Raw genomic sequence first — 13,126 nt, 5'->3', positions numbered from 1 at the left:
TTTTTTGATTATTTAATTTTATCGTTTTTGTGAAAGAAATGTACTTTTCTTTCGTTTGTGGAATAATATCAATTTCCCCTTCAATAGAATTTAATGCATGAACAATAAAATGAGAGTCATATTGACTAAGATTGTGTAAAAAAACTGGAATGTGATAGGGGATTCTAAACTTTGTCTTACATACTTCGTGTGCAACTCCTCTAAAATTTCCTGTATGCGAGTCAAAGTATAATGCACATTCACCATTTAAATTAGATTGACATATAAAGCAGTCTTTACATTGTGAAATAATTTCATTATCATTGGAAGTCAAAGGTTTTGGACTTATGACAAAATAATTTTTTGTGCAAATCACTTCTAAATCTTTATACAACTGATTCATAAAGACATGAGTACAATGAGGACCACTATATGTTTCATATTTTGATAAACTATCATCATATGAACATTTAATATAGTACCCAAAACTATAAACTTCGTGTTTGTGAACATTAGTTGTATAAGGTTTTGATGGATCGTTAAAGCATGTCTGAATTGGATTAAGGAAAGCTTCAAAATCCGCGTATATAACAAAGGGTATTTGTAACATCTTATTAAATTTATCAAATTTTAAGACATTGTTTGAAATTGGTTGTTCAAACCAATCTTTTAAAGTTTTTTCTGTATTAGGCAATTCCACTTTAATATGACAACAATCATTCAATTGATGAGCTGATAACTTATCATTTGTTGAGAAGTGTAAAAGACAACCGTCACAGATGTAGATTGCATGTTCATGGTTTGAAATTTGACCACTTACTAAACGCGATAGGTTTTTAATGTAGCAAAAATGATTAATTGTTCCGTGCGAAATAAATAATAAATTGATATGAACAATTTTCCGTGATTTTGTTAAATACAATGGACCAACTAATTCATGTACTTTCTTTTTACAATTGTATTCAAGACCAAAAACATTTACACTTAAATTATTTAACCTTTCTACTTTCCGTATATCTGTCATTTTAACAGGAAACGTAACTCCGTCAAAATTTAATTTATTTGAATATTTACTGTAAGATGAAACTCTCTGAGAGTTCTTAGTAACTGGATATAATGCAGAAAGCAAAGCCCATTTAAAGCATAAATCATCCGAGTTTTGTACATTTATAACACTTTTTTTTAATTTGATTTCTTTAGGTAATTCAATATATGATTTTCCACGTAATGGATTGAATTTGTTTATATTCATGTCTAATGCATTTATTTTCTTAAGACTCCAACCACTATCTTTTTTCTCAAATGTGCTAATTTTAGTCATCAACATATCACATAAGGACGAAAAGAAAAAATTTAAATCCTCACCCTGCATTACAGTATAACTACATGTTTGAAATTCAAATTCATTAGAAATATTTTTTGTTTCTTGAACAAAATTAGCGTGCAGAATAAAATTAACTTTAAAAATTGTAAGCAATCGAACAGATTCCTCAAATAGTGAAATAATTTCATTTTTAATAGAATTCAAAAACATTTCTGGTGTTTCGAATGTTTGTAATTGGTTGGATTTACTCTTTATTTTATATGAGATAATTCTATTACCAAAAGCCGATTCGTGTACTGTGACATTTTTTAAAGTACTATGTAATTGCATTACGTTATTCTTATGGAGGTTACTTCTAAGATGATTTGCATAATATCTTTTCCGTATTAAGATTTGACATAAAGAACAGTTCACCATTTCATCGTTCACACTGGTGAGCCCCGATGATGTGGATGGTTCCCCTTGTCTTCCTCTCTTTGTACTTGTATCATTGTCTTCACTGCCTTGTAATACTGCACTTCTTCTCTTAAAACCTCCTCCACTTTGTAGAACAGGTTGACTACAACATAAGTGAATGATATTAGCCACATTTCATCAATAATATAATACTAAATAATTTACAAAGAAAATAACTCACTTGATCATTTTTTCAACCTCATTACATACAAAGCAGAGTTCCATATCGTTATGTTTAATTTTCCAAATGATGAGAATATAATAATATTATTTGTATAAGAGAATAAATAAACTAATAACTAAACTGAACTAATATTTATGTATTTCTTCATAGCTACCTACTTATTGTTAAAATTATATTTCTTATAATTTTCTGTTTCTAAAATTTTCTTCGTAACATTGTATAAAATCTTTTTTATGTCCTTATAACTTTCATTATTGTCGATTGTATAATATTTTAATCTATAATCAGCGTATTTCCATTGTTCTTGTGCAGGCATGTTTTTTATTTTATTGAGATCATAGATTTCTATTTTAACCAAATGTGATGCATTTCTTCCGTCATCTGCATTAGTTGTAATGTAAATACTTCCATTCTCATGTGCTCTGGATATTGATGATGATATTTTCTTTTGTTTTGTTTTTTTCACTTCGAATAATGCATCTATATTTTCATTTGAGCTGGCCCTCTTCAAGGATTTAAGTTGAGGAACTTTTAATGAATCCTGACTATCTTCAGATAATGGATAGTAAAATGTTTTATATGTAGTTTCTTCCATTGTTGGGTTGAATGCATTCTACAACAACAATAAGACTGCTTTAGAATAGTATTATACATACATATCTTAATATAACAAATGATATTACTTTTTAATTTCAAAGTGAATAATAGATAAAACTTACCTCCATTGCAGCAAATCACTCAACAATTACACAACACACAAAATATATAATAATTTGACTGAATACGCCACTTCAATGATTATTTTTCTGAACAGTTCTAGCATTTTATACTAAAATATCGTAAAAGTAAATTTGTTTATGATTAGTACTGGTTTTTAAATATTGTGGTGAAACATAATGGCACTTAAATGATAAGTTCAATTATTGATAGTTTAATGGAGTCAACATTTCCAGATTGTACTAATGACTACGTAAGTATGTAGGTACAAAGTTCGTTTTCAATCAGCTTTTATATTATAATAAAATTGATGAAAATATAATTTCATCAAATGTTCATAGATTTATATTTGAATCGCTTGTAATGATATTTTGTTTTATTGTAACCATATAAGTTTTAAATACATGAATAAGATACATTAAAGCCTTATTTATTGAGTGCTTATGTTATTATGATCCACATAACTATTCAATCCTCGCAACTGACAAGACCCTGTTCTCAACTAATATGAATACAATCGAGATACAGAATTATTTGAACAAAATCGATCCCAGTATTAAAAATAATGTTTACGCGGCAAACCGATTGCCGATATATGTTGTAACGCCCTGTTATATTGTCAGCAATTTAGATAGTGATAATAAGCCAGGCACTCACTGGGTTGCAATACACATTGATGAGCAGGGTATTGGACAATACTTCGATTCATATGGTCGTCCACCTCAGGGATTCCAGCTGATGTTTTTACAAAGGAATTGCAGAATGTATAACTACAATACTGCAAGAGTACAGAATGAATATACCGCAGTGTGTGGCGAGTACTGCATAATGTATCTATACTTTAAGTTTAATAAGAAGAGTTTGAATGATTTCATCAAATATTTTGAAAATGATACAATCTGCAATGATGTTTTATTATATACTTTATTTAAATCATGTTTTAAAAATAAATAATAAATACAGAAACTGTCTTTTTAATCGTAGTAACGAATGTGATAGAGGTAATTAGTAAATTACCTGTATCACGTTCATGGAAATTTAGACATTGAGTCGCTCACCAATCATTAGCTAAATGACCAGTGATTATTAATGATTATGGATCTGTTTAATTTAAAATGCTAACTTTGAAACTATAAGAGATATCGAAAAACGGATCAGCGCAATCGCTCGGAAATACATCAAAACCCCCAGTTTGACACCAAACTTCTTTTTTTTTTTTTTTAGTAGGCATCACGAGCAAGTGAGCCAGAATCGAGGAGCCAGAACCGGCGAATCCCTACTACTGTGAGCCAGAACCGGCGAATCCCTACTACTGACGGAACAGGCGCTCCCTCAACTATAAAAAGATGACCACAAAGGGGGGCTCCGAGCTCTCCCAACAAATAAACCATAAAATGAAGAAGACGACAGCAGAGAGCAACCGCTCACACCCCCAATGACCCACCCGTTTCCACACCTGCTGCAGGGGACGAGAAGTCCCGATCAGCATTCCCCCACCGCGCCCCTGTGGGCGCGGCGAGAGAAGACCACGACGTGTATTCCTGTGAGTGCAGACTAAACAAACAACCTCATATAGCTCAATCATCACTCCAAGTGTGCCATCTGTCACGAAAAGGATGAAAGTCTTCGTCATATCTTCAGAAAATGGAGTGAACAATAGAGTTGTCTAAAATAAAAGGAGCCGCCATCTGGGAAGATAGGAACTGCCTACGGAATTCATTACAACCTCCTTCACCAGGATATTATCTGCTTCTTAGTATAAGAAGATTTGGGGAAGATGGTCATGCCGTTGTTGATTAGAGATACTATCTAGTCACACAATAAACATACAGAAATATACAATTTAACAAAAGATACAAATCATTGTAATATTATGATAAATATATACATAGATAATAATATATACCCAATCAAACATCAAAATATCTCATCTTAGATAATATACTATCTATATAAGATAAGAAAAAGAAGTATTTCGATCGTTTGAAGTGTAAAAAATATGAGGATATATTATGTTTATATCTCTTGATCTTGATTGTATAATATTAGATAATATATTTTTAAGGTCGAGCCAGTGAAACGTCGTCTTCACAATAAGCGCTTTATTAGAATTTACAATTACTTCTCATATTACTTCACTTAATGTACGAATATGGTATTAGAAGGCAACCATGCCAGGCGACTGTTGTAGCTCGACTGCAGGGGTGGGACAGACGCCTTAAAGTGACGTTTTCAGAAGACTGTAGTGCCATCTGTTAGTTGGCCCGAAAATGAAAGCTTTGTCAGCTGTCACTCGCCTTGAAACCTTTCAACTTTTCATTAATTGTGTCACTGCCGACTGGTCATAAAATGGCGGCTAGTTCTAGCGTTTGCGCATGTATGTAGCAGGTAGCTCTCGTGTTCCATTTTGCATATTTGCACTACTAAATCTATCCTTTATGTTCTATGTTGTGACAAAATTAAATAATTAACTCTACACGCAATTTCAACATGGTAAAAAATTGCAATACCTACATTAAAAAGTAGAGTTAGTTATTTAATTGCGTCACAACATTAAAAATGAATTTTATAATTTGGAGCTTATAATAGTTATTTTCGGGGCCAATCTCCAGATGGCGCTAGTTTTCAAATAAACAGCTCATAATGCGTTGAGAGGGCTCTCTTTTCCCTATATATTATTATACTCTTTGCTCGACTGGCTTGCTGATCGTTCGTGTTAAACACGTTAGTAACCGATTGACAACTTACTGAACAAAGAGGAGGTTAAGTTGTCAGGAGGCAGATTAGAGAGAACCAACATTGTCTATGGAATTAAAGTAAAGTAGACTTATGGTTTTAATATTTGTAACAATATAGAGTACTTCATTGAGTATCTATCTAAATAAATGAGAATGTAAGTTTGTATGTTCCCTAATAACTCCTTTATTTGATGATTTGTTGAAGCTCAAGGAAGGTTTACAAAATAAAATTTATATGGCAAAACAACGTTTGCCAGGTCAGCTAGTATCAAATAATAAATAAAATTCTAAGAATTATATCAGCGAACTCTGAGAAATTGTGTAAAAAAATGCTATACGTTGATAAGAAAACAACAAGATAGTATCAAGTGGTATATACGAATAAGGTATGACAGACTGTTTGGGCACGGCTACAACACTGTGTTGCAGCGTCGCATCGTAAAAATCTACGACGTCCGCCTAGCCCTAGGTATTAAGTAGAATAATTTAATAAAGAACATATGAGTAAAAGCTGTCTTTTTTTGAGTTTATTTTCTATTTCTAATAAATTATTTGAATTTGAAATCAAGTTGAATGACCAAGTCGTATTTGCGTTATTATAAAAATTTACGATGTTGTTTTTGTAAGTAAGTAATAATATAGTTATTTGGAATAAACACTACAAATAGAGGTAAACATTTATAAAATATAATAACAAGGAATATGAAAAACTTATCTAAATAATTACGAATATAATATAATGCCTAATCTACTTAAAACTAACATACGTTAGGAACCAAAGAAGAAATACTGAAGTAAGGCTTATTCTACATCAACATAATAAGGTGGTGCTTGCAGTGTTTTGTCCCAAAAGGTTTGCTTCTCAGAGTATTAGTTAGGTATACCGTATAACCACAGGTATAACCCAATACTGATTTTCAGTAGCTACCTTCACGAAGGCGGCTAACGCGATTACAGCCACAAGTGCTTTGCGATACGACGCCACAATCAAACGTCACTTTTACGATAATCTCAACGACACCTTCTAGGCTGTCGATGCTAATATCGTTTCAAGTTGTATAGATATATTTGCCATACAATATACATACTTAATAAATATTATTGAAATAATTATATGTGCTTTACTATTCAACAGGAATTTCTACTACTAAGTCATTTTGTTGATCGTTTATGCGTACAAATAATGCAAATGGCCGCCTGAGAAATAGGAAGTCGACGAGAAAGGTTGAGTTACTTTTTTTTTTACATTTTACTATCCGCGAGTTTTGTATTATTTATTCAATTTTAAATGATCATTCATTACATATTTTTTTTTAATATTTACATTATGTGTTAATGATACCAAATTGGTGGTGCAGAGTCTGGCATGGTCCTTAGCGCCTAAACTATGTTTTGACTTTTGACATTTAACAGTGACGTAGCACAGATAATGTTTAGGTTTGAACATATTTCATTCACGCTAACATCGTAAAAAAATCAAATTATTAGTCTATGGTAACGATAAGGAATTCGAACATTTGTTAGAGTAGGGTAGTTGCGATGTATTCGGGGTAATATCGTATCGTTCCGAATGTATCGTTGTCGATTTTGCGAGTAGACCTCCTGGCCCTATGGTGATAAATGTAACTGTGGTTGTTGATTGACTGACCGGTGTGCGTTGCGGCGTGCGGCGGCGGTTGCGGCGGAGCAGGTGTGGTCGTAGTATTGAGCGCCGTGGGGGCGCCGGTCGCGCGCGCGGGCGGCGGGGGCGCATGGTCGCCGGGGGGGCCGCGGGGCGCGGGGGGCGCGGGGGACGCACACAGCACGCCGAGCCGCAGCAGCGCCAGGCACCACCACCAGAGCACGGGGGCCAGCGCGCGGCCCGAGCACGCGGCCAGGGGTCTCGCCGCGACCGAAATATGCCGCGGGCGGTCGGACACTCGCGACGCGGACGAACACTCGCGACGCGGACGCAGCGCGCGCGCGGCCACTCGGCGACTGCGGCTCGGCGACCGACGCGCCCCGACCGCGTCCGAACACTATTTCGGGAGCGCCGCGCCGCCCGCCCGTCCGCTGCCAATTTTACGCGAAATTGCGGGCGGGCGGTGAGGCGATATGCCGCTGCGACGTCCGCACCATCAGCGGCCAGCGCTGTCCTGCTGCCTGTCCGCTCACGTGGCCTCCGCTCCTCATTGATGAGCCTCACGTCGATATCGCGGTCTTCTTATCGATCGCCCCGCTCGCCCGTCCACCACGTGCGCGCCTTTTTCACTGAAATTGGCGGTAAACGCGTAGTGGCCCGTGTCACAGACGCAATGTCGTGCATTGGCAAGGAACCCGAGTGTCGCACTATCTCACTGTCTCGCGCGCTGTGTTGTGAATTCTTATGCACGGTTTATATTTAGACGTGAAATTATTTCTGATATAGATACGTGTTTGACATTACGTTGAACTCTCATACGTGGGGATCCTCCACCTGAACAAGTGCTGTGTGGAAGATAAAGTTACTGAACATGTCTCGGGCAGACCACGGCCGGGCCACCATATATCTGATGTTGTATAAACATATTCTGTCAAAACACAACGAGTTAGTGTCAGCATTTGCTTCGTTAAGTTTCATATTTTTTATGTTTTCTTACGAAGAGTATAAATAGAGTCAATCTCTTGAAGGAAGTCCCATGGCATTAAATGGAAGTAATTAAGTATTGTTCTATTACGTGGATTGTCACATCAAGTAAAATAAGTATTAAATTTATCACTGAATTTTTAATGGTGTCAAAACATGCTAAGACCATAGACTGTAATATAATCACTAGGCTAGCAACATATCTTCCTCAAAATATGATTGCAGCGCCACGTCTGCGAGACTTCTTTCACGAAATGGACTCTAATGACTTAGTTCCTCGCCATTTTGGCAAAAAATATTGGTTCCTTTCCTGTGAATGTTTAGTGACGTAATAATACATGAACAGCGTTATTTTCAGGTCATAAACTTTAATTTTTACAATATTCCGATGATGCAGAGTATCAAAATTCATTTGATCAAATAAATTTAATAGAATATTTAAAGAAAAACTATTTCGCTTAGGTCAAAAAAGAAATATAGTGATTAGGCTACCCCAGGTATTTACGTTAGCAGAAGAAACTTAAATGATGCACCTATATTATGAGAAGACCATATGCACAGACCAGTTATTTGCAAACTATGTCAGAAAATATTCTGAAACGATTTGTAATGTTGCAGAAGCAAACTTCGTTAGCAATAAAATCAAAAAATCCGAGAATAAAATTAATACCACCCGGAGACGTTATTAACCAAGAAACTGGTAAAACATCCTTTTAAGATAGAGCTTTTGAAATTAATAGCAAAAAGGTTTAAACTGATGAAGCAGTTGCAAATACTACGGAGTAATTTTTCTTAGACATTCCTCCAAAATTATTCAAAGATTCTCTCGTCTCCTTTTACCAATCAGTTCGAGCCGAGGCTGCAAAACCGAAAACGTACTATTAACAGTATATATTATGACGATGACCATTGAGTACGACCGTTAGCAATAAAAATAGCCGGAATAAAACTAAGAAGGTGTAACGAATGAATCTTCATTATGAATGTATTTTTATAGCTCCTTATATCTAGGTCAGCCGCGGTAACTCTCACTATTAAAATACGCATATTTTCTCTCTTTATCCGTACTTTAAATAGAAAACTATATCGTCTAATGCTGTCAAAGTCGTTGATAATGAAAGATGTTAATAATTATCATAAGCTAGTTGATTCGGGAGGACTGTCTTTTGTATTAAAAAAACTAGGAAAACGGTTGACCCAAAAGGCCATCCCTGCAACGTCCCGCTAATTCTATACCTAAGCGCTTCAAATTGTACTTACGACGACTCCTCGAATTAAAAAGTTCAAAGAGTTAGCTATTCTATATTTTTGAGCTATTTATGAAAGAACTCGGAACATGCATTTGATCAGATATTCGATTTCAGAGTAATTTGAAAAAACCCTTCTGAAAATCATGTCTGATAGAAGTATAATAAAATACTATTTATTGAATTTTCAAACGGCAATAACTTTTGAATGAATGAACCGATTTAGCGCGGTTGAGGGCATTTTTGAGCATCATAAATAATCTTTGAGTATTTGATCGAACTCGAAATTTCGAAGTTATTTCGGAAAAACAATTTTTTCGATATTCTTTCGTATACGATAACTCACGAACGAATCAACCGATTTTGACCGGCTTGATGGCGATCGACGTGGGTTTTTGATGGCAAGAGCGGATTAGTTTTTGGAATTTTACGTCAAAAAATATTTTTGACTTTGACTTTCAATCGATCGGTTAATCCGTTTAAAAGTTACAAAAAAAAAACACATAGAATTTAAAAATAGAATAACGAAACGGAAATTTGAGTTAGGTTACGTACCTAAGCTTTTTAGTTTTATGAGAAAAAAATTTAAGACGAAATCTCAAAGAAATGTTTTAAAATGATTGAGAAATTTCTAAAAACTGTTACCACCAGGAATAAAACATAAACTTAATGTTTACTACTATATTAAGTCGAGTTAGTAAGTCTTTTATTGGGTAATATGCTTTTATATTATGATTCCAGAAAATGTACTATAATACAAGTGTGTTACGAAGTTTAAAAGAATTATTAAAAAATATATGTGTTAAGAGTTGCTTTCACATAAATGACTTTCTTAATGATACCACAAATAAATACCCTATTATTATTGTGTAACGAATTTTTCATTGAAAAAGAAGCCCGCTGTTTTTAAAGTTATACTTCTTTTGGCACGTTATGAAAAAATGATGAGAATACAATTTTAAGATGCGCACGCATCACTGTAACACAAAAGTAACAGGGTGAAATTGATTCCTAAAATGTTCTGACGCTTGCAACTTTTGTTATTTTTTTTTTGGTTTCTTCGTCCATTTATAGGCAAAGGGTTCAAGCCCAAACAGCCGTATTCGTTATTTAATCATTAATTGTCAAAGCCATCTTTACAAGTTTTTTACAATATTGTTCTTTCAACAAAAGTAGAATAGCACGAAGAATCAATAATTTTATGGCTTTTTGCTTTGATATGCCATAGAAGTATAACTTCTTGCGTGCACACATAAGTACACAAACACTTTTTTTTCATGTTGGAGACTTTGGAATTGGCTCAAAGGTGATTTAAATGATATTTCGATGTAAAAAATGAATTGAAATTTAAGTGGTCACTGTGTAACACTTGAGGACGCCCTGTTTTCTGAAGGTACCGATTCTAGAACCAGCGAAGCCTGATGAGAGAAGAGGGTTACGTTTAGGTTCATCATCATAACTTTAGCTGGAAGTCGACCACTGCTGGACAAAGGTCTCCCCCAGAGATCTCAACGACGTTCGGTCCTGCGCTGCCCTCATCCAGCGTATTCCGGTGACCTTGGGCAGATTATCGGTCCATCTTGTGGGGTCCATCAACACTGCGTCTTCCGTTACGCTCAGGTTACGTAAACAGAATTGTTCGAGTAATGCAATTGCACCTTGTCGTGACTAATTTTAAATATCAGTAGATTAGTAGCCAAGGAGAATTACTAGCTTCAAATCGAAACAGTAATTGTGTATTTTTATTATTATTAGGCAGAGTTTTTATTCAGTTGTGTTTCGACCGCGCTTTAAATACAACGCCACGCAATGACAAATTGTTCAGTGAAAAACTGTCAAAATACGAGTATATCCAAAGATAAAAAGGATAAAGTGTGGTATTTTATGTGAATGCCCCTTCAAATTAAGAAAATTGTGTAACTAATCTGTCGTTTTAAATCATTTTCCTGTGTAATTACATTTCTATTACTAAAACAAAATGTGCTTGCCTCGTGTTCGCGTTCGAGCTTCTAATGGGCGTCTACAATAGACTTTGATCATTACTGCCACGAAATAAAGTGTTAACTTGAATGAATATTTGAATGTTTTCCATAACTTAATGTTTACTATATATGTTTTATACAACGCGATTATATATAGACTAGGCGATTGGGTGGTCTAGTTGTTTATTGAAGGTCAATGGAAAACACATTTATGTGATGGAAGAACTTTGAGTTTTGAGTTTGATACCGGAAGACGCAGTGTTGGTAGGCCCCCCACAAGATGATCTGGTCAAAATCGCCGAAATGACCTGCACCAGCATACGTTAGATGACCTAACGTATGCTGGTGCAGGACCGATTCTCGTGAAGATCTTTGGGGGAGGCCTTTGTCCAGCAATGGACGTCTTCCGACTAATATGATGAACAATACCAGTCACTACTACGATCGAGACACAAATAAAACCAAAAAAAAAAAAATTAGCAAACGGTTAACCCTAAAAAAATTAAGAAAACGGTTAAACCACACACACGCACACACGCACAAACACACACACACACACACAGACGTACGGTAACCATCGCGGGAATAGTCAGGGAAGCTTCCTAGGACCTTAAAACGTCGAGATCTGATGCATACTCGATTTTCGAAGAACGGGGTAAACCCAATAACGTTCCGGTTTTTGAAAATTTTCAATCGGTAAGTTAAAAATGGAGGTAAACTGTATAGAGAGTGAGAGAAAGGAGGCTGGCTTCGTTCTCATCCATGCTCTGTGATGTTTGCTGGTTAAGAGGTGACAACGGTAGACACCTGGCGGATGATCAGTGATCTTTTTTTATGACAGTAAGTGACGAGACGAGCAGGACGTTCAGCTGATGGTAATTGATACGCCCTGCCCATTACAATGCCGTGCAGATTCTTGAGAAACCTATTATTTTTACCTATCTATTGGCAGTTATTCAGTTGTCGACCGACGCGGCGTGGCTTGAAGAGTAATTTAAATTGAGATAAAAATATATAATTGATGTAAATTGTTATTATCAACAATTTATCGTACTACAAAACTAATTATAATCGATTGCCGAATTGAACAACAAAATTTTTTAAATTATAGGTGTAAATTAATAAATAAAATAAATAAATCCTTTATTTTGCTAGAAAACATGTAACAATGGGTGTAAATAGTTTTAATGTATCAAAATTATGGGTGTAAATAGTTTTAATGTGCAAAATTATTATTAACAAAATTCTAGCTATTATTATAATTGATTTAACATAACTATATATTTTAAGCACTAATTGTTATATTAAGATCAATTTAAATTATAATAATTATTTTTAAATGTCATTATTTAAATACTAGAATTAATATATATTTTAAAGTCAATTTTATTTAATCTAATGTGTAAACATTTCATTTATGGAATAAAAACATTTATCTATAAGCCATGTAAAAAGATCCTTTTTAAATCGTTGGACGGGTAATACGCGTAAGCTTGGAGGGAGTTTATTAAATATTTATATACACATGACATAGCTACATTTTCCGTAGTATGTATTATGAAATATGTAAACATTGTAAAATCCAGAAAATGTAAACATGTCTCAAATCTCATACTGTAAAAGGGAAAAGTTCAGTGGTATGGAAACATCAGGGAGTTGTACTCTTTAAATTTTATATGAAGTTCATATTGAGTTAGTCGTGTGGTTTGTGTCACAGAGCTCAGCCGTTGCTAACCCAAGAAGGGTCAGTGCACCTCTGCATAAGAGCATGTGGCCAGTTGAACTCCCCCCCTTCCCCCCCTTAACGCCACCCTGTATTGCATCTCTGATAAGGCTCTGCTTCAATTCACGAGAGGTTGAGCAATTTTTTACGACCTGTGTGCTATAATATTAA

The 13,126-nt window shown here is 35.0% G+C and overlaps 2 protein-coding genes across 2 annotated transcripts in view; one reads left to right on the top strand and one right to left on the bottom strand.

Moving 5' to 3' along the window:
- The window catches only part of LOC126965095 (uncharacterized), a 128,642-nt gene extending 121,467 nt beyond the window's left edge, over positions 1–7,175 (bottom strand). The window contains exon 1 of the mRNA XM_050808558.1: positions 7,047–7,175. The gene's annotated coding sequence lies outside the window, so the exon portion shown is untranslated. The remainder of the gene's footprint in view (positions 1–7,046) is intronic.
- Positions 7,176–7,469: 294 nt separating this feature from the next.
- Positions 7,470–13,126, top strand: part of LOC126965115 (uncharacterized) — a 195,961-nt gene continuing 190,304 nt past the window's right edge. Inside the window, exon 1 of the mRNA XM_050808580.1 lies at positions 7,470–7,964. Within this exon, the coding sequence (XP_050664537.1) occupies positions 7,891–7,964 (74 nt within the window). The 5' untranslated portion in view covers positions 7,470–7,890. The remainder of the gene's footprint in view (positions 7,965–13,126) is intronic.

The sequence above is a fragment of the Leptidea sinapis genome, chromosome 6 (genome assembly GCF_905404315.1).
Source record: "Leptidea sinapis chromosome 6, ilLepSina1.1, whole genome shotgun sequence".
NCBI lineage: Eukaryota > Metazoa > Arthropoda > Insecta > Lepidoptera > Pieridae > Leptidea > Leptidea sinapis.
The sequence above is the reverse complement of the archived record's forward strand: the minus strand, read 5'-3'. Positions and strand labels throughout refer to the sequence as shown.